At 42.7% G+C, this 26,675-nt stretch overlaps 1 protein-coding gene across 2 annotated transcripts; it reads right to left on the bottom strand.

Moving 5' to 3' along the window:
• LOC109025320 (putative uncharacterized protein LINC02693) lies at positions 1-26,675 on the bottom strand. Of its 2 annotated transcripts, XR_008679487.2 has the most exons (3): positions 20,148-21,100; positions 3,670-4,738; positions 1-3,231 (listed from the first exon to the last, which is right to left on the bottom strand). XR_008679487.2 is itself a non-coding variant. In XM_055385912.2 (2 exons), exons 1-2 carry the CDS (start codon positions 21,076-21,078, stop codon positions 4,500-4,502), a joined length of 1,170 nt encoding a protein of 389 aa, XP_055241887.2. In that variant the 5' UTR covers positions 21,079-26,675; the 3' UTR covers positions 1-4,499. The 2 variants fall into 2 exon arrangements, 1 of the variants encoding a protein (XP_055241887.2); XM_055385912.2 differs by having other exon boundaries at positions 1-4,738; positions 20,148-26,675.

Below are 26,675 nucleotides of genomic sequence, written 5' to 3'. Positions count from 1 at the left end.
TTTTAACCTCAAAATCACTGAGTGATTTAATATTCCTATGGCATAGTAATCTATATATTGGACATGAGAAAATGGACACTTAGGGAAGTGAAGGAACATGTCTAAGGCTACACAGCCAGTCAGTGGTGGAGTCTGGATTTGAACTCAGGTGTGTCTGACTTGAAGGCTAGGGCCCCGAACCCTGTCATCCACCCTCATGTGCCTCAGGCAGGAACGTGGGTGCTGTCCTGGATGCCTCCTCCCTGTCACCATGCACGGCCACTCCGCCAGGACTCACAGGCACACAGGGCTCTCGGATCAGCTCCTCGCACCTCTGGCCCAGCTTGGTCAATCCACCCCCATCCTTGCTTCACCCCTAACACAGCCATCTTCCAGCCAGTCTTCCATCTTCCTCTCTTCAAGCCATACTTCACATTGAGAAAAGGTGCTTTTGCTACAGTACAGGTGACACTACTCCCTGGCTTACAAGGTGCTGGTGGCAACCAGAAGCTCCCGGGATAGGAGCAAGCCTCGCACTCGCAACAGCCTCTGTCTGCAGCTCCAGCATGGGGGTGGTCCTCACTAGCCACTATTTCATATTTGTGAACTTTTCTGCTTGTTAAAATGTATTTTTAACCCCCGAATCAATACTCGTGTTGCTTTCACAGTCACAGGAAAACAAGTGCAGAGCAGGGCAACAATTTGAGCCATCGGCTTCCCAGCGGAGGCCATGCAGGGCCCCATGCTGCCTTCTTGTTCCTACTCTCAATCTGCAAACCAGTCTTCTCATGGTCTCTATAGTACCACTTCTTTTGCAGTTTTGAGCTTGCTGTTGTTGATTTCACTGTTTGAAACGGCCTCCAAGCATAATGCTGAAGCGCTGTCTAGTGTCCTTATAAGCAAGAAGGCTGTGATGTGCCTTACAGAGAAAACACTTGTTAGCCAAGCTTGGTTCAGGTGTGGGTTCTAGTGCTGTGAACTGTGAGTTCAATGCTAATGACAAACACTACAGTGCATCCAGAAAGAGGAAGGGGAGCTTCACCAACCTGTACACGAGGCTGCTCGGGAAAATGCAAAACTAACACCCCCTAGAGTGTGGCAAAACCATGGAAACCATGGAAAAGCAGCTACATTTGTGACTTCATGAGATGATGACCAATGAAAGCACAGCGGGCAGCACTGTTGTGAGGAGAGCCAAAAAGAGGTCTTAGCTAATGCTGCCTGGCTGGCACCTTTCAAAAGGCAGCATGGCATGGAAAGTGTTAGCTTTTCAGGAGTGGCAGCTCTGTAGATCAGGAAGTACTCTACGGGAAAAGGGTATGTGGAGAGCAGTTTTCAACACTGATGGGACTGCCTTGTTTTACAGGGATGTTGGAAAATGAACCCATGGAACATGAATGGTGCCTTGGCAGTTGAAAATATTGCAACCAGAGGCTTGCAGGAACCTTACCCTGTGTTTCCCCAGAAGCAATACTTCAGGACCCCAGGCGAGTTTACAGAACACAACCACAGCAAATCACCAGATAGGCCGCGCTCCTCACTCTCCTGCCGCGACGGCTGCAGCTCACTGAACCACGATTGCCTGAAGACGCTTTCCCTAGGTGCCCTCTCCCGTCTGTCTCATCACCGAGGCTCATCCCTTAAACCTCAGCCCCAGTCATCCACAGGATATGTCTCTGGACCCTGCCTCCAGGGCACTGAGAGGTTTCTTATATAGCACTTTTATTTTTAAATTTGACATACAGTACCCACACCATATTGGATTGATGCTATGTTTCTATGTTATGGTATCTAGCAAAGTGCCTGACTCATAGAGACGAGCAGAAAATATTTGCTGAAAGAAGCATAAAGTTTAACAGTATTTATTCAATTTGTTCATTCTTCCTAACTGAAGTTTCTTGGGCCTTACATTTTTAATTGATAAAATAGTCTTAAATTAACATTCAAATAATAGCTTGTTCCCTGAAATAATCTAGAGAAGCCCTGTTCCCTCTCTTTTTGAGCTACCTATAATAATATTCTGCTGAGCCAACATGGAGCAGTTCTCCTGGCACATCCTGCCTGGGGAAACTGTGGCAGTGACTGTCATTAATGGGAGTCACAGAGCCCCTCCAGCCTCTAGACTATGCTGTCAAGTCTGTATGGTGAAGGCCCTGAGTCACCACAACACTGAAATTGTTTGAGGTGCTCTGGACCCAGGAAACACTGCCTGGCCATGGAACACTCTAGCGGAGGAGAGGTGAGGATTACCCCTGGCCATGGAGCACTCTAGTGGAGGGGAGGTGACGGATTACCCCTGGCCATGGAGCACTCTAGTGGAGGGGAGGTGACGGATTACCTCCTGGATCATGGCCATATGAAAGAGAAAGGTGTGGGGCTCTAGTAAACCACTAAGTTAACTGAAACTGGGAAAGAGCCAGGTTGGCGGAACAGGGACCTAACCCAGTCTGCAACCCTTTTGTGTGAAAAACCACAGCCGTTATCTTGCAACTTCAGAAGTGAAAAGGCGTGTGGGTTACAAGACAGCTAAAAGCAGCAGGGCGTTTCCCTCGGGCACCAGAAGAGGAAAGGTCTGGCAGTTAAAATTATTCCAACATATTCTTAGCATATAGCACAAGCTCACCTGCACATAGCCCCGTCCAGCACAACCTTAGAAAACTTCCCTCCAGCCCTTTATCTTTGCAGACAGCCCCTTCTCTGCTGTGCTGCATGTTGCATTCTTGCAATGTATTTTCATAGTTTCTGTAATAAATTTGCCTTTCTTTACTCACGTTGTTTTGGTAAATACCTTTACTACCCACGACAACCCTGGCCCAGCAGTTGCACCCACGACAAAAGGGGCCCATGAGGAATTCTGCCAGGTGATGTCCGCAATACAGAGCCCAGGCTCTAACCGGAGGCAGCCAAGCTCCAGCCATTCCATCTTGAGCTTCTACCATAAGAGGAGCAACCCAGGACATCAGTAGCCTGGGAAGGAGAGAATGGCATTGTCCACAGGGACCTAAAGCCAGAACACCTGTTTCTGGCTGCTTGACCTGAACATCAAGGTTGCAGACTTTGGCTTCAGCAACTGTTGGCAACAAGCTGAACACCTTCTGGGGCAGCCCCCTTGTGCGATCTGGGAACTCTCCTAAGTCCATAGGCACACTGGTCCACAGTGGTGGTGTGGAACCTGGAGTCACCCTCTGTAGCCTGGAGACCGGGTCCCTGCCTTTTAACGGACACAACTTCAGGAAGCTGCAGCAATGGATCCTGACAGGAATGAAACACAACACCTCTTACATATGTGTGGAGGGTGCAAACCCACTGAAAACATTTCTCATCCTCAACTCCAGCAAGAGGGGCACCTCAGAAAAACCCACAAGGGCCCCATGGAGGAACACCAGCAGAGTTTCAGCATGAGAAGGAACCAGAGCCACCCGGATGCTGAGCTCTCCCTAACCCCAAGAGTCCTGGCAAACTGAGCTCATGTTGTCCATGGCTTGCGAGTGAGACCAGATCCAGGACTCGCTGATGGACCACCGAACTGAACCTGGGCTGTATGCAAACATCCCAGCATGGAGGGCTCCAGCATCACAGTGAAGGCCCTGCCTTCGGCTGATCCCACCACCATCTGCAATCCTTTCCCTTTCTGCGTGACACAGCCTAGGGTCTCTGTGAATCCAAAGCTGAGGTTTCAGCCATTCCCACCTTTAATTCCTCCTGGAAGAGCAGCAGCCCAGAAAATCAGCCACCTGGGGAGGACCACGGTCAGGACAGAAGCCACAAGGACAGCCAAGGTGCCTGCCAGTCCCTACCTAACCTGGAAATGAAAACCACCAATTCCAGAACAGCCCCCAGTGTGGCCCCCATGGCAGCAGCAGCAGTGCAGGCACCATAAGAAGCCAGTGGCTGCCAGGGCGCATCCTCCAAGGAAACATCCTCCCTAGGCAGCTCCATCAGGTGTGACACTAGCAGAATTTGCCTGAAGGTGTGACATCAGCCACTCCCCCCTACCAACACCCATGCTTCAGGCCAGTCCGAAAGACCCAGCATGAGCTCAAAGGAGAGTGGGGGTGAAGAAGCCTCACAGGGTGGACAGGTGACGGCCAGGAATAAAATGAAGGATGTATGTATGGGTGTGGGGGGTCAAGTGCATCCTGGTGCTTTCCATGGAGCATGCAGACCCCGAGTTCCACAGAGCACGCAGACCCCGAGTACCACAGAGCACAACGATTCTGAGTTCCATGAATCACACAGACCCCAAGTTCCATGGAGCACAAAGGCCCTGAGACTCCAAGTTCCACAGAGCAAGAAGACTTTGAGTTCCACGGAAAATGAAGACCCTGAGTTCCATGCAAAATGAAGACCCTGAGTTCCACAGAGCATGCAGACTGCGGGGTTCAACGAAGCTCAACGAGATGATGCAGGAGATCGGCCAGGAGTGTGACACAAAGAGCTGCTGTGTGTGCACAGCATGTTTGGTCTTGGGGGCCTTTGGCTGTGGAGGTTGAAGGTGCATAAAATGCGGAGGCATTTGCTCAACAGGTTTTCAAAGAAGAGGGCATGCAGCACTTCTGCACACTCAAAAGCATGCTGGGCGGAAGGTTAAATGACAGCCTGCAGCCAGCTGGGCAACCAGAGGAGAGGCTGGCTGGCCTGTGCCCACCTGGGCAAAGCTTCAGAGACTGGATGATTTTTTCTGGGGCACTTCTCCCCTCCTCTTCTGAGGTGCTTCTCTTGTCTTTTCTTTCATGTTTGTGGGGCAGGGGAGATGATTCTGTAGAAATAAACAAAGATAAGAAAACTTAATGGCCAGGCATTTAACATCTTATTTTCTGAGCTTCTGCTAATGATGGGTTGTGACTACTGACTTGAGTGGTTCTCATTAGGTTCATCTTAGAGAACACAGGATCGTCATTTCCTAGAGCAGGTTGCATAACAATGATACTAACACCAACAGGCACCACCACACGTGGTTCATTTTAAAATTTATTTTGTAGAGATGAGGTCTCATTATATTGCCCAGGCTGGTCATGATCTCCTGGGCTCAAGCAATCCTTCCACCTCAACCTCCCAAAGTGCTGGGATTACAGGCGTGAGTCACTGTGTCTGGCCTGGCAGTTCCTTATAAAGCTAAGTATACACTTACCATATGTAAGCTGACAACTTATATCCACACAAAATCTTCCATGTAAATGTTTATGACAGCTTTATTCATAACTACTAAAACTTGGAGGCAATCAAGATGCCTTTCAATAGGTGAATGGATAAACTGTTGTGGATTCACACAATGAACTATTATTCCTTGATTTAAAACTGAGCTAACAAGCCATGAAAAGACACACAGGAAACTTAAATGCATATTGGTAAGTGAAAGGAGCCCACTTGAATGCTATGTACCACAGAATTCCAACCACATAATATTCTGTAAAAGGCAAAACTATGGAAACAGTAAAGACAGCAGAAGTTGCCAGGGCTGTGGGATGGGGAGGGTGAAAGAAAGGAACAAGTAGCTGAGGCACAAGGGATATTTTAAGACAGTGAAACTATTCTGTATGCTGCATTAATGATGGATACATGTCATGTCATTACACATTTCTCAAAATTATAGAAGGTACAACACAAAGAGTGACCTCTGATGAATTTTAGTTAATAATAATGTTTCTACATTGTTCATCAACTGTAACAAATGTACCACAAGGCAAGACTGTAAGGGTAACAACAGGGCATGCGGGCAGGAGACTGGATAGATGAGAACTCCCTGTACTTTCCACTCATTTTTCATGTAAATCTAAAACTGCTCTAAAAAAAAGTCCAATAATTTAAAAAAATCCAAAGGACCATCAAGGGTAGAATGGATAAATAAATTACGGTATGTTTGTACAATTGAATAAAATGAATAAACTTGCAAGTTAAATGTAATCCCATGGTGGTACACACACACACACAATAGAACATATACAAAAGGAAATGAGGAAATTAAAACATTACCAAAAATCAATTAAATACAAAAGAAGACAGTATGCAGGAAATGAAGGACAAAAAAGCTATAAGGCATATAAACAACCAACAGCATATGACAGAAATAAATCCCTCCTTATCAGTAAATGAACAAAACCACAAGTTGGTTTTTGAAAAGGTGAACAAAACTGACAAAACTTTAGCTAGATTCACTAAGAAAAAGAGACTCAAAGCCAAAAATAAAAGTGGGGCATTATTACGAATTCTACAGAAATAAAGAATTATAAGAGGTGTATTATAAACAACTATTTGCCAACAAATAGGACAGTCTAGATAAAATAGACAAGTTCTTAGGTATACAAAACCTACTAGGACTGAATCATGAAAAAACAGAAAATTAGAATAGACCCCGTAACTACTAAGAAGGCTGAATCAGTCATCAAAAACTTTCTGACAAAGAAAGGCCCTGAATCAGATGGCTTCACTGGTGAATCTTATCGAACATTTAAATAACACTAATCCAACTCTTCTAAAAAACTGAAAATCAGAGAGCATTTCTAAACTCATTCTATGAGGTCAGCATTACCCTGATACCAAAGTCAGAAAAAAAAGTAGACAAGAAAACTAGAGACACATATCACTTCCCTGATGCATATCAATGCAGAAATCCTCAACAAAATACCAACAAACTAAATTCAGCAGCATATTAAAATAATTATACACTATGACCAAGTAGAATTTATTCCTGGAATGCAAGGATGGTTGAACATTCAAACGTCACTGCATTAGGAGAATGGAGTGGTAAATCACATGATTATCTCAACTGATGTAGAAAAAGCATCTGACAAAATTTAAACACCCTTCCATGAAAAAACACTCAGCAAATGCAGAGGGGATGGAAGCTACCTCAATATAATAAAGACCATATATGAAAAACGCACACTAACATCATACTTAATGGTGAAAGACTGACAGGTTTTCTACTAAGATAGGAACAGAGGAAGGAGACCTGCTTTCACCACTTCTATTCAAAATGGCTTAGAAGTTCTGGCCAGAACAATTAGGCAAGAAGAATAAACAAATGGCATCCAAACTGAAAAGAAAGAGGTAAAATTATATTTGTTTGCAGATGATGTGATCTTAGATGTAGAAAACCCTAAAGATTACACACACACACACACACACACACACACACACACACACACACACCTGTTAGAATAAACAAATTCAGCTGAATGGTAGGATACAAAATCGGTGCACAAAAATCAGCTGTGTTTCTAAATACTAATAATGAATAATCTGAAAAGGAAATGAAGAAAATTCTATTTACAGTAGCATCAAAAAGAATAAAATACTTAGGAATTAACTAAACCAAGAATGTAAAAATCCCAATGATGTGCTGGGCAAAACAGAAAAATTCATCCTAAAACTCACATAAAATTTCAGGATCCAGAATAGCCCAAACAATCCTGAAAAAGAACAATGTTGGAGGACTCATACTTCCTGATTTCAAAACTTAGTACAAAGCTACAGAAATCAAAACAATGTGGTGCTGGCATAAAGACAGACATATAGATGAACAGAATAGACTAGAGAGCCCCAAAATAAACTCTCACATATATTGCCAAGCGATTCTTGACAACTCAACAACAACAAACAACCCAATTAATTCATCTGTGTTGTATATGTTCTATAATCCTATTTATATGATATTTTAGAAAAGGCAGTATTATAGAGATAGAAAATGATTAGTGGTTGCCAAAGAATGCGGTTGGGGAAGGGGTTGACTACAAAGAGGCGTCAACAACAGAGAATTTTAGAGGTGATGAGACAGTTGTGTTACTGTGAACGTGAATGTATAACTCTATACGGTTGTCAAAACTCATGAAACTGTATGTTACAAAGAATGAATTTTATTCTATGTAAATTTAAAAATCAACAAAGATGGTGGGTGGGTCAGATGGAATGCAGTTGGTGACAAATGAATCTTACTGAGTTAAAAATTATGACTAACCCATATTGAAGAGTGTGGGGGGAAAAAGGTCTTCACCTAAGTAACCTTTGAAAATACTGTTTTGACTGCATACTGTAAGACTCAAGAACTGCACACAAACATACTGTATTCTGGTTGGCAAATTTGTTTCAGGGTATGGGTGAGCAATTCTGAAATGATTTTCCATGTTAGCAAATATATTTTAGAGAATTAGAGCCCAGTTTCTCTCTGTAGGTGAAAGAGTTATAAATAAACAAAGGGAGAATGCTAGAATAAACCCTAAGGTGCTGGACTGGAGTTAGGAATGTCAGTATGAACCCATGTCTATTTTAATGTATCTGTTTGGATGGACAGATGTAGATAGGTAGATGCTGAGTTTGTATTCATGCATACATGTTTGGAAACATTCACATTTTTCCAAACTATGCTGAGAGGGCCTCGAAGCAGTGATATCCCAGTATTAATGAGCACACCCAGTACCCAGATCCTGGTTTCTAAATACCATTCTCCTATAAAAGAAACCAAGGCTTCTTGGAGAAATGACTAATTCTAGGCCTGCCATGAAAAACACAAGATGAGACTAGAGCAACTTGCAGTGCCAGAAAATAAGAAAGTGCTTTTAAAAAACATAAAAGGGTGGGGACATGTCAAAAGAAGCCAACCTGGAAGAGCTCTCTATGACTCAAGGTGGAACAATGTGAGTGGCAAACAGTTATGACAGCACTAAATTGTAACCAAGAACATAAAATAAATATCCACAAATCCATACTGATATAGAAAAGATTAAATAAATCAGGAAGGAAAGACAAATCTTCCTTGCAGAAGAATTCCAAGTAATAAATGTTGAAGGAGCACAAATAGAAAACTACCACTGGAACACCACAGTAATCATTACTGCAGGAAAGAGTCATCAATGAACGCAAAAATTGTGGATGAAGAAACAGTATGTTTCTGTGGCCTCAAAACATCTCCCTCCAAATATTCATTATATATTTTTCTTTTTTTTCCTCTTAATTTCACCTAAAGATCTATGACTAAAGCAAATATAACACTGTGTTGTGGGGTTTATGACATGTGCAGATGTAAAATTTATGGCAATGACAGCACAAAGGATAGGAGATAAATGGTGCTATTCTGTAGCAAGTTTTTCTATTTTACACTCACTGTAACAGTACAATATTAACTCTAGACTGTGAGAATGTTAATGATGCACATTGTAATCCTTGGAGGAACTGCTAAAAAATGAAAAACTGTGTCACTTCAATGCTAATAAAGGAATAAAACAATACAAAAAAGTACTTGTATAAGAATGTTCATAGATCTTTACTATTATGATAGCCCAAAACAGGAAATAACCCAAATATTCATCAACAGAGAAATGTATGAACAAACCACGGTGCATTCATACAACAGAATACTATTCAGCAATACAAAGGGACAAACTACTAAAACACACACTATGGAGGTGTTTCACAAATATTATGCTGAGACTGCTGGACATAAAAACGTATATTGTATGATTTCAAGCAAAATGAACTCACAGTTAAAAAAACCCCACAACAGTACTTTCCTCTGGGGGAGTTAAAAATTGCCTAGGAACGAGCATGAGGGTGTTTTCTGGGGATGATGGAAATATTCCATTCTGAAAAGAGGTGAAAGTTATATGGGTGTATTTAGTTTTCAAAGCTGTACAATTAAGATTTGTGCCTTTCAATGCATGTGTATCTTACCTCACCAAAAAAGAACTAAAAAAATAAATAAAGTGAGGGGTAGTAGGGAAAGGGCTGAGGTACAGAAGAAACAAAAATGGCACATGATTATTAGCTGTTGAAGCTGGGTCACGGCTCTATTATACAATTTTGTTCATTTTTTATATATTTAAATTTTTCTGTAATGAAAAGACTTGCACAGAAAGACAAAACTGATCTGTAATGTCAGCTGTTAAGACACTGGTACATTTGAAGAGGAGGGAGGGAGAAAGTGCTTGTAGGCCACATGAATGAGGCTGCTTCTATTTCTTGGTTACCCACATGTATTAATTTTGTCATAATATACATTGAGCTTAAGTGAATGCTTTATGCACGTATTTCTATATGCATGTTATATATCAACAAAATATTTAAATACCACATATTTGCACACATAACTTAGTATCTCAGAGTAACAGCAGTGTTGTTTCAAAGTGGGACACTTCCACTCACAGCATCATCAGATGAACTGTAATATTCTGATGTATCTATTAGTGTCCTAACCCTTGGGTGAGACCCCCTAGGTCTTCCCATTTCTGCCTCAATTTGGTAAGTAGTAAGACTCTTATTTCTGACGATGTGATTTTATTTCCCAGCAAAGTCCTCCCCAAACAAAGCCACAATAACTAGCACGGTGCTCTGCACATCATATGCACTCAGTACTTGTGAAATTGAGTTGAATCAGAAACAAAACGAGGAGCAGAGGTCAAGTCCTGCAAAAGATAGTAGGTAAATAATGTAAATAACGCAATTAAGACTGAAAGGCTACAGCTCGGCAGCAAAGACTTCACATTCGTTTAAGAAACCATTTGCTACTAGTTCATCAAAAGACGTTGGTTTCATGCTGTGGTTCTCAATTCTGGCCACACATTGTAACCAGTTGGAGAGCTTTAAACAGCAAGGATGTCTGGATCCTACCCCAGGGATTCTGATTTCACTGGTCTGTTGCAACTTGGGTTTTGGGAATTTTAAAAGCCCCCCTGCCACCCAGGTGATTGTAAGGTGCATCAGGGGTGAGAACCTTAGCTGTGCCTGATTTCCTTGTGTGCTGCGGGGATTTGCCTCATTGCAGCATCTCAGCTTTGCGGGGAGGGGTGGTGGGCAGTCTTAGAAAACAGCTCTGCCCTGTTAAAATCAAAGGACGGCTTCAAGACGTGCTCAGCTGCTTGACTAAATTGCAGCAGGAGGAAATGTCTTTTCAGCAGATCTATCTTTACATCACTTGCTTTCAGAGTAAGAGGTTGTTTTGGGCACAGCATTTTGATTTAGTCTGTGTTGAAGACCAGTAATAGCCTACAAATACCAAAATGGGATGAAAAGAATTTCCAAACATGTGGAGTGCTTTATACGTGTTTCTTCATCCTTCCCTGTGTCTACACCCTTTGCAATGCGCTTTTACAGCTGCTCCCATCCAGAGTTAGAATCTGTTTCCCAAGACTTGGATCCAGCTGGCAGTTTTGGGCCCAGTCTCAAAAGGTCTTGAATGCTTCTTCCTTTTCTTTCAGAACTGTGCTATCTCCGTGACAACAAGCCCAAGTTAGCCTGCTAGAGGATGAAACACTTTGCGGAAGAGAACCAAAGTTGCCCAGTCCACAGCCAACTCACTCTCAACAGCAGAGCTGTCTGGTCACCAGCAGCTGACCCCCTTCTCCCATACACACACATGAAGATTGCTATACCTTATAAAGGTACGGCAGGTTTTATAGGTATAGCAATTAATTTATGGCAGGAGCCTGCCATAAATTGCTGACTTGCTCAGTCATGAGCTAAATAAGTTTTGGGATGGCTCATTACACAGTAACAGCTAACTAACACACCCAGAGCTGACAGGATGCCAGGATTAACAACATGCTGACTACAAGTTAGCTGGCACACTATAGGGACCGTCTAGGTACTGAATTCCTTTTCCCCTTATTAGAAGTTGGGTCCCTTGAATTATAAAGAAATGCATGTAGACATGTATGTGCTTAAAACTCACACAGTATCACACAACACAGGAGGAAATAGATGACAGCCTGACCACTAGGGCAAAGGCCAAATAGCAAGGTAAGGCATTTGTCTGGAATCTATTCCCTCCAAATCTAAACTCTGGAGGTCAAGGCTGTGGACAGGACCCACCTCCTGGGACCCCGCTGTCCTCTGATCTCTGGAGGGGAGAATGGCCCCAACAAGCAGCAGATGGGCAGCAGTGGCCTACCTGTGGCCACCTCCTGCTGGCAGCCCCTGCTCTCTCAGGGCACTCTCTCTTCCTTTGGGACTGAGAAGAGATGTAGGTAGGGAGGGGGAGCTCCCTCCCTGCTGGCAGAGAAGTGGGGTTCAGGCCCTTCACCTTCCTGAGTTCAGGGAGTCAGAGCCCTCAGAACATCTGGAATCTGGCTGCTTTGAACTGAGATATGCTAGAAGTGTAAAATATGGAGTGAGTTTTAAAGATTTAGGACAAAGAAATGTAAAACGTTTCATTAATATTTTTATACTGATCACACATTAAAATGATATTTTGGATACATCGGATCAAATAAATTATATTATTACAAATCAATTCCACCTGTTTCTCTTTAGTTTCCTTAACCTGGCTAGTAGAAAATTTGAAACTACAGGCAGGCATAGCTCATATTCTGTTTATATTGGACATGGCTGTCTTAAAGGACTGCCTCCCTTCCGAAGCTCAGGCTGCCTCCAGTCATGGTGGAAGGGGAAGTAGAGCAAGGAAGAAAGGAGGTGGGGTGCCACGCGCTTTCACAACAACCAGCTCTCATGTTCCATAGAGCAAGAACTCACTCACTAACATCAGGACAGCACCAAGCCATTCCTGAAGGATCTGTCCCCAAGACCCAAACACCTCTCACTAGGCCCCCCTTTCAACACTGGGAATCAAATTTCTTTCTTTTTTTTTGCTAGAGGACAGGAAGGTTATAAAATCTGAAAGTTTTAAATAATTTGTCATTTTGTTGTTTCCATTTGTGAACAAAGGACTTAATAAAAAATTTAAGATTTAACATTACAATAAAATACATTCATTTCAACATCACGCTGGAATTCAACATTGTTTTGCACGGGGGCTGCAGAAACAATGTAGAGCTTCTTCCTCCACCAGACCCTCACAGCTCAGCAAGCCTCTCAAGGGCTGGTTGCTGGCCACTGCGTTTCCAGTTTTTGTAGGTTCTCTTCCTCCCAGGTGATTAAGGAACAAGGCCAAAGGTGTTTAAAGCTTTCAGAAAACACAGGATTTTTCTTTCTGTGGCTCACCAGCATTTTCATTTCTGTATCAGCAACACCATATGCAGGCCACAGCTGAGCCAAAACACATAATGAATTGAGTCTGAAATCAAATTGTACCTAATATTTTCAGCCATGTGCATTACTAAGAAGGGGCATATCTTCCAACAATTCCAGTAAGTTCCCAAGACTTAGTTCACACTGGGTACTAGCCCGTGATGGTGCCCCTGTGCTTGTTACTGGCGGCAAAATGGGACAGTGTTTGCTGAGTTCATGGCTGAGGGGCTGTGGTGCGATGCAGAGAGCAAAACTTCCCACTGAATAACACTCCTATGTGAGAGCGGCATGGCGGCCAAGGTCAGCTGGCTCAAGGCAACTGCCTCCTTTTTTCCTAACAAGCAACATTTTCAGGGAAAAACCCCTGTTTCAATGTAGGAAGGTTTTGATGGTGGCTCAGGCCTCGGACTGAATTAAAAAGGAATAAGGAGATAAAATCCATATTTTAATTATAAACAAATGTCTCACTGAAAAAATTCCAGACCCATAAATCCATCTATGTATTAGTTATTGGAGCAATTTAAAATGTGAGGAAATTATAAAGTGTGTGTCCCTTATTATATATTTCTTCCCCTCACCACTTTTTAAACATCAAAAGTTCCCAACACATAGATACTCTTTATGAGGAAAAAAAACCCTGTTGACATTGATACAGTTTGAATATTTGTACCCTCCAGATCTCATGTTGAAATTTGACCTCCTAGTGAGACCCTGTCTCTACAAAAAATTAAAAACTTAGTTGGGCATGGTGGATTGAGCCTGTTATCCCAGCTACTCAGGAGGCCGAGGTGGGAGGACCTCTGGAGCTCCAGGAGTTGGATGCCACAGTAAGCTATGGCTCAGCTCAGCCATGGCTTCTATAGTGAGCTATAACTGCGCTACTTCACTCCATCCTGGGTGACAGAGTGAGATTATCTCTTTAACAAAACAAAACAAAACAAAACAGAAGAAAGAAATTTGATTCCCAATGTTGAAAATGGGGCCTAGGATGGGTGCGGTGGTGCAAGCCTGTAATCCCAGCACTTTGGGAGGCCGGGGCAGGCAGATCACAAGGTCAGGAGATCGAGACCATCCTGGTTAACACAGTGAAACCCCGTCTCTACCAAAAATACAAAAAATTAGCCAGGCGTGGTGGTGGGCACCTGTAGTCCCAGCTACTCGGGAGGCTGAGGCAGAAGAATGGCATGAACCTGGGAGGCAGAGCTTGCAGTGAGCTGAGATCATGCCACTGCACTCCAGCCTGGGTGACAGAGCGAAACACCATCTCAAAAAAAAAAAAAAAAAAAAAAAAAGAAAGAAAGAAGAAAGAAATTTGATTCCCAATGTTGAAAGTGGGGCCTAGTGAGAGATGTTTGGGTCTTTGAGGGCAGATCCTTCAGGAATGGCTTGGTGCTGTCCCGGTGGTAGTGAGTTCCTGCTCTATGAAACATGAGAGCTGGTTGTTGGAAGGCACGTGGCACCCCACCTCCTTTCTTCCTTGCTCCACTTCCCCTTCCACCATGACTGGAGGCTTCCTAGGGTCCTCACTAGAAACAGATGGTGGTGCCAGGCTGGTACAGCCTGCAGAATCATAAGCCAAATAAATCTCTTTTCTTCATAAATTACCCAGCCTCGGGTGTTCTTTTATAGCAACACAAAATAGACTAATACAGACATCAATGTGAATATTTAATATTGGAAAAATTTTTTTCATTTTCTATTTTGTCTGTATAGCTAACATTAAAGAAGCCAAAGATACAGAATGCTACATCTCAGATATTGCATTTTGTAAAAAACATGAAGGTAAAATCTTTGTTTCTTCAATTACTAATCAATGATAGTTGTACTTCGCCCATTCTATGCAGAATACAGTTCCATGAACCATGGGGAGATGGAAAATAACCATGTCCCAGCCTTCCAGGCAAGTCCCTGGAAGGAATGGCTTGGTGCTGTCCCAGTGGTAGTGAGTGAGTTCTTGCTCTATGAAACATGAGAGCTGGTTGTTTGAAAGCGCGTGACACCCCTGGTGCCTGGAAGGCTGGGACAGGTAAGATTGCATCTCTGTGCTCTGCATTGTCTGTCACACAGCAGGCACTTCATGAGAAGGCTGCTGAATGAAAGAATACTTCCAACCAGCTTGGAGCCCAAATGCAGGTTCTCCCTGAAGTTCTGACCTCACATTGTGGGCATTGTGGGCTTCCATGCACATGTCCACACCACTCGTGCACCCACTTCCTTCCTGGACCTGAGCAGAGCCCCACTTTCCAGCTCCTGCCTGTGAGGGGATAACCAGGCCCCTGGGACCCACGGCTCCAGCAGCTGGAATTCAGAGTTTATGACCTGCTGTTTTCCACATTCCCCCTCCCTCCTCCTCAGGACCTGCACCCCACTGCACGGCACCTTCTATTCTGCTGTCATGGCCCAGAGCTCTGTTCATCTGCTTCAAGCAGCTCTCCACCCCGCTTCTTTCCTCCCCTCCTGCTGGATCTCTTTCTTTCATTGGTTCTTTTCCCGTTCCCTCAGTAAAAGAACTCTCCTTCCAATCTGCCTCATTCACATTCACTTGGGAACCAAAAATTCACCCCACAGCTTAGTATTCCCAGTTGTGGAAAAATTCAGGCACCTTCTGGAATGAGACAAATGTGAAGAAGCCAGACATGAAAAAACACTTATATGGATTGATTTATATGAAATGCCCAGGGAAGAAAAATCATATTGAGATGGAAACTAGATTTGTGGTTGCTTACAGCTGGGGTAGGGGGTGGGGGGAACAGGGTGATAGCTAAAAGGTACAGGACTAATAAAAATGTTGTAAACTTAACCATGGTTTTGGTTGCACATATCTGTGATTATACTAAACCCTAGCAGATCATAAGGTATGTGAATTTTTCCTCAATAAAGCTGTTTAAAAATAAAAAAAAATTAGGCTGGGCACAGCAACTTACCCTGTAATACCAGCACTTGGGGAGGCTGAGGCAGGAGGATTGTTTGAGGCTAGGAGTTCAAGACCAGCCTGGACGATAGAGTGAGACCCCATCTCTACAAAAGATTTAAAAAATTTAGCCAAGCATGGTGGTGCGCACTTGTAGTCCTAGGTACTCAGGAGGCTGACGTGGGAGGATCACTTGAGCCTGAGAGGTGAAGGCTGCAGTGAGCCGTGATCATGCTACTGCAATCCAGCCTGGGAGACAGAGAAACATCCCAACTCAAAAAAAAAAAATTATTACGAACTATTTTACACATACAAAATTATACAGACACACACACATACACAGACTCACATAAAAGTAAAATAAATACATTGTACCCAACACCTACGCCACTACATTTGAAGCCGTAGGCATGGTTGGCCCTTCTGAAATGTAACCCCATCTGGGACAATCATTCATCTGAAGCTTTACAAAAAGTATTATTTCCCTGACTTTCATTATAATTTTATTACATAATAATATCTCTAAATATCGTTTCTCTAAATAATACACTGTTTAACTTTGTAAGTTTTTACACTTTCTATAAATGTGCTGTGTATCTCTGTAACTTGCATTACTCATTCCACATTGTATTTTCGAGAGCCTTCTATGTTTTAAGTAGTTTCTCATTCGATTCTATATATTGCTTACTAATTAGCCTTTAAAGTGAATATACTAAGACCTGCTGGAGAGAGAATTCTTGTGGGATAATGAGTATAAAGTGCTTAAAGCAGTGCCCCATTCATTATAGGTATTCAATATATGTAATACTATATACAATATTTTAATACTGAGTAATTATATACATATTATGATTGCTCCTTTCTTTGTGGATGTACATTATTTCATCAACTGCACCATGAACTAATAGTTTTCTTTCTTTTAGGGGAAGGGGGCGGGGTCTGGCACTGTTGCCCAGGCTGAAGTACACTGGTGCAATCACGGCTCACTGCAGCCTAAACCTCCCGGGCTCAAGGATCCTCCTACCTCAGCCTCCTGAGTAGCTGTGTCTATCAGCAGGGCCACCATTCCCAGCTAATTTTTAAATTTTTTGTAGAGATGGGGTTTCACCATGTTGCCCAGGCTGGTCTCTAACTCCTAGCTCAAGTGATCTGCCCACCTTAACCTCCCAAAGTGCTGGGATTACCGGTGTTAGCCATTATGCTGGGCAAGAGTTTTCAAACTACAGTAAAATTCAAGTTACAGAGACCTTTGGGAAATGCCTCATTCTAAGTATTTGAAGCTTCCAGATAGCTAAGATTAAAAATTTTTACATACTAACTTGTTTCTAAGTGTATGCTTTTACATTTAAACAAACTAAAAACATGAGCTTTATAAAAAAATTTCAGCCATTTCCAAATTCTCTTCCAAACTTGTTTAGAAACATACATGACAGAGCTTTGGTCAGATTGTGCAAACTGTTGTGTGTTCTGTTTTTAAAATATTACTTAACTTGTACACTTCCACACATTGGCATTGCACATCATTGCCATTTCCAATACGTTCCTGTGCTTCACCAATTTCCGTATCTGTCAGAGGGAGAGCAGCCCAGGTGACAGGAAATGAAGTTGTCTGGCTCCGAGTCCTTACTAGGAGGACTTCCGGGATCCAGAGTCTTTGCATGGGGCAGATGACATATTCTTAGAGGCCATTCATTTTTTCCACTGTAGCTGCTAGTGCCAGTTTCCACTCCACTGCCTGAGGGCAGGTTGATCTTGTAAGCCATCACCGATGGATTTTTGGTCACTGCCTGGAACCCTGAGCCAAAGAGGACTGGGAGGTCCCATTCAGGAGGGAATCCTCTGACTTATTACTGGCATCTGAGCATCTCCCAGCATGGCTGTTCCTACTTGTAACAAGGTGATGTCAAATGACTCCAGGGCAGTGCTCCGGTTCCCATGAACACATCTGGTCACTCTGGGAGCTTCTGAGTCAGTGAGCTCTCTCCTTACATCCCGATACACTGTTGTTTGCAAAAATATATTTTTATAGGCAAGTTATCTGTGTTTTGGATTTGCACCCTGACGCAGGCATTAATTTGTTTAAAAGGATAATTTAACATTTTCAGGAAGCTGAACATCTTTAAATTCTCTTTTGATTATTTCTAGTTTTATTGCATTATGACCCAGAAATGTGTACAATTTTTGTTCTTGTATACTCACTAAGGATTCTTCTTGTTTTCAGAGTAGGACCAAAGGTGTTTCTATTTGTTTGCAAGTCTGTTGGCTCAGTTTCTAAAGAGTTCATTTTGTTACCATTTTTTTTAAGTATATACATACAGGTTAGTTATGTTTCCGGTTTCCTGTGCTTTTTATTTTTTTTTTAAACAAGGTTTTCTGGCCCTTCATTCTCTCCGACTTTTCCTTCCATGCCTTATGCTGTACATAGAGTCTATGATCTAACGTCTGTCAGTTAAGATTGTTTTCAGCTCTGGAGACCAGAAAATCTGACCCACATAGCAAGAACAAGCAAGGGTAGGAGATTAGGCTGAAGAGGCAGGCACCAGGTTGTCTGAGCTTTCATTCTACTGCAATGAGTAGACAGTGGCAGGGTTTACACAGGGGTGGGGGTATGCCTATATCATGTTTTAACATTTTCAAGAGATCACTCTGGATGCTTGAGTGGAGGCTGGACTGTAGCAGGGCAAGACAGGATGCGGGGAGGTTGGAGGACTCTTGGCAGTAGACCAGTAGGAGAGGAAGGTGACTGAAACCGGTTGTGGAAATGGAGATGGTGAATCAGGATGCTGGTTGCACTCAAGAGCCACAGGACTTGCTGTGTGGTTGCATGGGGATTGGGGGAGAAGGGAAAAGAGTCAGGGATGACTCTTGGTGCTCCCCTCAGGGAAGAGGCCCCAAGCCTAGTGGTTATCAACAGATGGATGGTATTTAAAGCTATGAGACTGTGTGGGATCATTCTGAGAGGATCACTAGAGATCTGGTGGAGGAGGAGCAGGAGGATGAGGATAAAGGTGAGAGGGAATCCAGGAGGGAAGGTCCCTAAAATCCAGAAGAAAGGGTGGAACTCCTCAATTGTCTGTGTCAAATGCAGCTAAATGACTGAGATAAAAGTCGTTTCAGCAAAGTACCTTGGAGGAAAGCTGGAAAGGAGTGGGTGCAAGAGAGGACATGAGGTGAGGTAGTTGCATGGAGCAGAGAAACAGAATGGTAAATGGAGAGAAACCTGGGGTGAAAGAAGGTCTATTTGTTTAACGCACAACATTAAGGAATGCTTGTGTGTGGACACTAGCAAAAAATCGGTACAGACAACCCCAGAATTCTGGGGTCATAGCCCGAAAGGACTCCTCAGCTCCAAATTTACTTGAAGTTACAGCTTCCATCTTTAAATTAAATGGGATTTTTTTTTTTTTTTGCCATCTATTTCATCATACAGGATGTGACACAGAATATATCTGAAAGTATTACTTTCCTGGAAGAACACATCTTAGTTTTTAATATCTAAACTGTATAGCAGCTATTTATCTCACAAAACATTTTTCAGGCTGAGTGCGGTTGGTGACTCACGCCTGTAATTCCAGCACTTTGGGAGGCCAAGGCAGGAAAATTGCTTGAGTCTAGAAGTTCGACACCAGCCTGGGCAATGTGGGGAGATGTAGTTTCTACAAAAAATTTAGAAATTAACAGGCATGGTGGCACAAACCTGTGGTCTCAGCTACTGCGGAGGCTGAAGCAGGTGGACCGCTGGAACCCCTTTCGTGGTGTAGTTTGGGCAAAAGAGCAAGAACCTGTCTCAAATTTTTTGGCTGATGGTTGTAGACATAATGTTTGAGCTTTCAAAAATTACAACATTTTAAACTAAATAATTTGCTGGAAAAAGCCACACGTTGCTTCCAGAAACAACTGGTAGACCATCAGGATCATGACAGTCACTTCAAAAAGCTTTGGTGTGTTGACAAAGGGGAGGTTCACGTGTGATGTTGCTGGTCTCAAGCCACAGCTACTGCATCCAAGGCAACTGCATGTTGACAACCATATCAAATGTGGGTGACCAAGTGGCAACATTTAAGCATTTTACATCCTAACATGTGCAACTTAAACCTACTGCCACACTGTGAGTTAGGAAATTGGCAGGTTTTTTTCTATTGACTTGCTGTGCCCTATAATTTTTCCTATTTAAAATAATGGGAAACAAGTTTTGTTTTTTTCTCAGAAAAAGTCTGACATTTCAGGCACAGATATGTCTGACAGTTATTACCAGCAGAAGAGTTTCTAGCCTTTTCATCGTAAAATTTTAATTACTTACCTTGGAAATTACTTAACTTCGTTCCTTCCAAATCTGGTAGTAAAATGGGTGCTCCAGAAAGCTGTGGCACGGATATTCTGCTGCTTTGCTCGTCTCTGCACAGACCTGGGGCTTGAGGAGCCTGCAGCCACGAAGTACAGGACGTCATCAAAATGGAAAAGTGATCCAGATGGTCCCGCAGGCGCAGTGCTGGGGCGTAAAGTGCAGCCTGTGCACGGCGGGTGGGAGGCCCGCGGGCTCGCCGGGGCTCGGGACTGTGTTCTTGCAGCCGAGAAGCCCACACAGGACAAGGAGGTCTGACCCAGGCTGTTGGAGCCCGCGAAGAGGGGGTGAAACTCCAAGGGGCGTAAGGGTGATCACACGTGCGGCCAAGCTTCCCGTCTGCATGGCGAGGGGCTGGGCCTTTCCGTCGTGATTTTTCTCCCATTATGCCGGGCGCGTAGCGGGCCCTGGGGCGGCGGGACCGGTGCGGGCGTTCAGTCAGCCCGGGGTCCTGGAGGCCGGCGGGGGGGATTCGCAGCAGCCCGAGGGACGGCAGAAAGGAGTCTCTACTTCCAGGTTCCCAGTGATCGCTATGTTCGTTAACAAGCAGTAAACTGACGACTTCAGACACCGGCCACGAGCTCCGCCCGCAGTCCTCACACAGCCAGCCCCGCCGGCCGGGCGCACAGCGCATGCCCCGGGGGCGGGGCGGGGCGGAGGGGACGAGGCGGAGCCGGGCGGGGTTGAGGGGACGGGGCGGGGCGGGCGGCGGACAGGCATGGGGCAGGGGGCAGGGGGCGGAGCGGAGTGGGCGGGATAAGGCGAGGCGGAGGGAGGGGGATGGGGCGGGGCTTGGCGGGGGCGGAGCCGCCCAGCGCTGAATCCAAATCGTATCTAAGCTATTTTCTAGCTCTGACATCGTATACATCACTGCATACGTCAAAAGCATGCCAAATACTGTATAAACCAATATTGGTTTTTTTTCTTCTCGGGAGGTACTATATAAATAAAGTACGTACACCGTATCTAATATCGGAACATTCAAATCCCATATTGAAAAGATTATAAATTGACCATAATCCTATAATTCTGTTTAGCAACAGTGCGTTCCTTCTCAGTCTTCACTTTTAAAATATCTAAGAGGCTCGATGTCTTGAGGCTTTTTCTTTTTAAACCCAACATCCTTTTTCACATTTATTAGTTTAGTACTTTGGTTTTACTCAATAAAAAGGTGGGGCTAAAAAAATCTGAATTATTCTGCAATGTTTCAGGCAACAGAAGCTGAAAACAACACTGTTAAGGCGGGGGGACAATTCTTATACTCTGTGAGTCTTATTTAATTTTCATTAAATTTCCAGAATAATAAGCGTAGGATAGCTAACGTTTGTCTTTGCGTCGTAGATTAGTTAACCTTTGCTGAATTCACAATATGGCATCAGAGATTTAATCTGCATTTCCTAATTCTTATAAATTAAAGCTGAAGTTTAAGCTTCATTCGCACGTCAGAAATACCACTTGCCCTGAATAAATAATGTTTTTAGAAGTGAGCATTAGTGATCTCCCTGTTTGTTAAGAATTGTCTTCTTTTTTCAGCTGCTACTCTGCTAAGACAAGAGTTAGCCCCTGAGCTATGTTATCAGTTCAAAGCTTTGCAGGTAGCGCTGTATTGTGGGGGAAAAATGAACATGGTTTTCAAAAAGGAGGAGAACACTTCTATAACGTTGAGGCTTTTAGTAATCAGGGCTATTGATGTCAGATGGCTGTTGGGACAAATGACATCATAAAAAATACAAAATTAAAATTATGTTTGTTTATGTTTGTTTGTTTTCAGATTTCTTAGTAGTAAAGGGGCTGTGTTTTCACTCAGGCTTATATGATGATGACATTTCTCAGACCAGCAGCTATCTGCTAGCATTCTGTCCTGGACTTGGGGCGCATCTGTGACAGTAGCTGGGCCTGTCATCCAGTGAATAGCTCATAGTTGACTCCTCTCCATCAGTATAAGCATGGGTGTGGGTGACTGCATGGTAGAGGGGGCCGGGGTAGCCAGGGACCAGAGGTTAGTGAACCATTGGGTAAGATGTATAACTGTTACTCAGGCTCATAATTTTTCAACTTTTTCAGATAGTAATAACAAGAAAGTCCATCCTTACCAGTGTCAGTGTCTCTGTTTTAAGTGTTGTTCATATATTACCTCATTTAATTATCACACCAACCCTATGAGAAACTGAGGCTCAGAATGTAAATAGGCTACTGAGGTCACATTGCTGGTGGATCTTAATCTCAGGCCAGCTTGACTCCTAAGTGTGTGTTCTCACTCTATTGCTTCTAGAACAGGAAGGAATATATGGATACTGTAAATTGTTAAAGAACAAGTCGAAAGAATTTTATTTCCGGCAACACGGGCTGACAAGAACCAGAAAACAACAAAAACTTCTGGAATACATATCAAGAACCATTTAAAAAATGTATCAATGAGCTGCAAAATAATTAAGAGTTCGCAAAGGGAAAAAAATTAAAATTAAAAAGTGAAAGTAGAAACCCAAAGAAGTAATTAGATGCCATTTTTCACCCTTAAGATAGTTGCCAAGTGTCATATTGAAACTCTCTTTTCATAGTCTGGGAAGAGGATGGGGCAGCAGAATAGCAGACAAAGTTTAGATCCTGTCCAAGGTAGGAGGATTAGCAGAAGACATCAAAAGTAGGACACCGGCTGGGCGCGGTGGGTCAAGCCTGTAATCGCAGCACTTTGGGAGGCTGAGGCGGGCGGATCACGAGGTCAGGAGATCGAGACCATCCTGGCTAACACGGTGAAATCTCATCTCTACTAAAAATACAACAATTAGCCGGGCGTAGTGGCGGGCGCCTGTAGTCCCAGCTACTCGGGAGGCTGAGGCAGGAGAATGGCGTGAACCCGTGAGGCAGAGGTTGCAGTGAGCCGAGATTGCGCCACTGCACTCCAGCCTGGGAGACAGAGCCAGACTCTGTCTCAAAAAAAAAAAAAAAAAAAAAAAAAAAAAAAAAGTAGGACACCAAAAAGATAGGTTTAGTGTAGGAGGGAACTATGAATCAACCTGTCTGCCTCCCCTGTCTCCTGCCCCCTCAATCCCTGCAGCCCCTGGAGCAGCCGACAAGATTGTCCATCCTGAGGGAAAACATCTCTCCTGAGAGTGAGGATACATTAATATATAACCATGGGCAGCCCTTCCACTGGTGGCTTCACACACAAACTGTATAATCTAAAAAGTCTCAAGCTGCAAATTTAAAGTGACATCAGGTTTTTAATGCCTTCCAGGTGCCTGGCAAAAGCAAAATGGAAGACAGCTTCATGGAATGTAAGTTTTTAATCAAAAATCACAAACATTTATAATGGGCAAGAGCCAGCAGAAACAATGTACAGAGGAAACAACCTACAGAGACTTAAGATATTAGAGCCACCAAACATCAAATAAAGTGTGTCTTACATGTAAAGAAACGAGGGGATTAAAGAGCATGAGTATGAAAATAACCAAGTAGATTGGGAAAAACTACCAAATAGAAATCTAGATTTGAAAAATACCATAATTGAAATGGAAAGTTTAATGGATTAGTGTCACAGCCAACTAGATACTACCAAAAAGAGAATAATGGATATGAAGAAATAAATACATTTTTAGACTTGTAAAGACTTAAGACTTTCTTACCTGGAGACCTGCACCACAAGAAAAATTAAAGGATGTCTTTTAGGCCTTAAGAAGGATACCATATTGAAATCTAGATCTGCACAAAGGAATGAAGAACACTGGAAATAGTAACAACATGGACAAATATATGATTTGTTATTATTACTTAAGCCTCTTTAAAATATAATTGTTTAAACAAAAATAATAAAGTACTATGGAATTTACAACATGTAAAATAAAATGGATGACAGTCATAGCTTAAAGACCAGGAGGGAAGAAGTATACTGATATAAGTTTCTTATACTAAAATGATATATTATCACTTGAAGGTAGACTGTGATCAGTTGAATACATGCACTATAAACACTAAAGCAACCACTAAAATAACAAGCCAAAGAATTGTAGCTGTTCAGGATAAAACAAACAATCTCATCAAAAAGTGGACTAAGGACATGAATAGACAATTCTCAAAAGAAGATATACTAACGGCCAGCAAACATATGAAAAAAATACTCAACATCACTAATTATCAGAGAAATGCAAATCAAAACCACAACACGATACCACCTTAATCCTGCAAGAATGACCATAATAAAAAAATCAAAAAATTAAAATAGATGTTGGTGTGGATGTGGTGAGAAGGGAACACTTTTACACTGTTGGTGGGAATGTAAACTAATACAACCACTATGGAAAACAGTGTGGCGATTCCTTAAAGAACTAAAAGTAGATCTACCACTTGATCCAGCAATCCCACTTCTGGTTATCCACCCAGAGGAAAAGAAATCATTACATGAAAAAGATACTTGCACATGCATGTTTATAGCAGCACCATTCACAATTGCAAAAATAAGGAACCAGCCCAAATGCTCATCGATCAACGAGTGAATAAAGAAAATGTGGTATATATGTGTATATGTATGTATGTGTGTATATATATATATATATACACACACACACATACATACCATGGAATACTACACTTAGCCATAAAAAGGAACGAAATAATGGCATTTGCAACAACCTGGATGGAATTGGAGACATTATTCCAAGTGAAGTAGCTCGGAAATGGAAAACCAAACGTTGTATATTGTTACTCGTAAGTGGGAGCTAAGCTATGAGGATGCAAAGGCATAAGAATGATACAATGGACTTTGGGGACTTGGGGGAAAGGGTGGGAGGGGGTCGAGGGATAAAAGACTACACATTGGGTACAGTGTACACTGCTCTGGTGATGGATGCACAAAAATCTCAGATATTGCCACTAAAAAACTTATTCATGTACAAAACACTGCCTGTTCCCCGCAAAAACCTATTGAAATAAAAATAAAGAAGGGTAAAGAGGAACCAGAAAAAAAAAACTGAAAAGCAACCAGTAAAGGAGAGTATGATGTTCACAAAGCCAAAGGAAAACATTATTTCAAGAAAATGGTGGCCAACTTTATCAAATGCTGCTGAAAGTTGACATAAAATGAGACTTGATAATCAGCCATTGGATTTAGTAAAGTGGCTAGCCCTGATGACCTCAAGAGTCCTTTGGGTGAAGTGATAAGGAGAAAACTTGACTGAAAGGGATTTCTGAGAGAACAAAGTAGAGGGGTTGAATGCAGTAAGCACAGGCAACAATTTCAAAAAGCTTCACTCAAAAAAGGAATGGAGAAAAGGCAAGTAATTATAGAGGAAGTAGAGTCAAGATCACTGTGTTTAATGTTCTATAAGATGAGAAAAAATAATAGCATGTTTGCATGCCAATGGAAATCATCCACAGAGAGGGCAAAATTGATAATGTAGGAAATACAAGGAAGTATTTCTGGAATAATGTCCTTGGATTGGAAGTTAGGAAAAAGAAATATTGACTTTAGATGATAGATCATTCCATTCATCCATAGTAAGTGGGATATGAGTATATGAGCACAAATACAAGTGGATGGATAGATGTGTTCATGCCAACTCTTAAGGTTGCTTTCATGAAATAAAGGCAACATAGTACTTTTTCTCCACTTAAAAATTTACAATAGTTAATAATGTCATATAGAATTATGTGGAATTCTTGAAATATTCAGTGATTAGAAGATTATTTACTGAAGCATGCGTTCTGCCACATATTTTTCTAGGCATTGGAGGTAAACCAGAGACAAGGTTCATACTTTTGTAAAGTGGGGACAAACAGATATATATCACAGGGCACAGAGCAAAGCCAGCTTTCATAGGGAAGTGAGGAGTCAAGTTCAGAGAGAGTGGGCCCCGGGTCCACCATTCTTTCAATATCTACAGAACCGGGGTTGTAGAGGGGATGGTTTGAGGTCTTCTAGTGACTAATTTGAACTTGCCATTCCAGATTCACCTCTCATTCAGTCTTTGCCTACATACTTAGCTTCAGCGACTGCCAAATCTAACCACCCCAGTACAAAACTACACCAACATTTCCATGTGTACTGGTCTTTTTTTTTTTTTCATACTAACTCCTTAGCCTCAATGCCCTTTTCCCCTTCTCATAGCTTACCATTATTTTAACACCCTACACAAATAACACCTCTTCAGCACTTTTCTTCAAATAAAATGTATTATCTTAAGGTTTACAATTTAAAAAAAAAGAATTGTAGGCCAGGCACAGTGGCTCACGCCTGTTATCCCAGCACTTTGGGAGGCTGAGGAGGGTGGATCATGAGGTCAGGAGATTGAGACCATCCTGGCTAATACGGTGAAACCCTGTCTCTACTAAAAATACAAAAAATTAGCCGGGTGTGGTGGTGGGCGCCTGTAGTCTCAGCAACTCAGGAGGCTGAGGCAGAGAATGGTGTGAACCCAGGAAGTGGAGCTTGCAGTGAGCAGAGATCGCACCACTGCACTCTGGCCTGGGTGACAGAGTGAGACTCCATCTCAA

The sequence above is a fragment of the Gorilla gorilla genome, chromosome 4, assembly GCF_029281585.2.
Source record: "Gorilla gorilla gorilla isolate KB3781 chromosome 4, NHGRI_mGorGor1-v2.1_pri, whole genome shotgun sequence".
In the NCBI taxonomy this organism is placed as follows: domain Eukaryota; kingdom Metazoa; phylum Chordata; class Mammalia; order Primates; family Hominidae; genus Gorilla; species Gorilla gorilla.
This window is presented reverse-complemented; position numbering and strand designations above follow the sequence as displayed.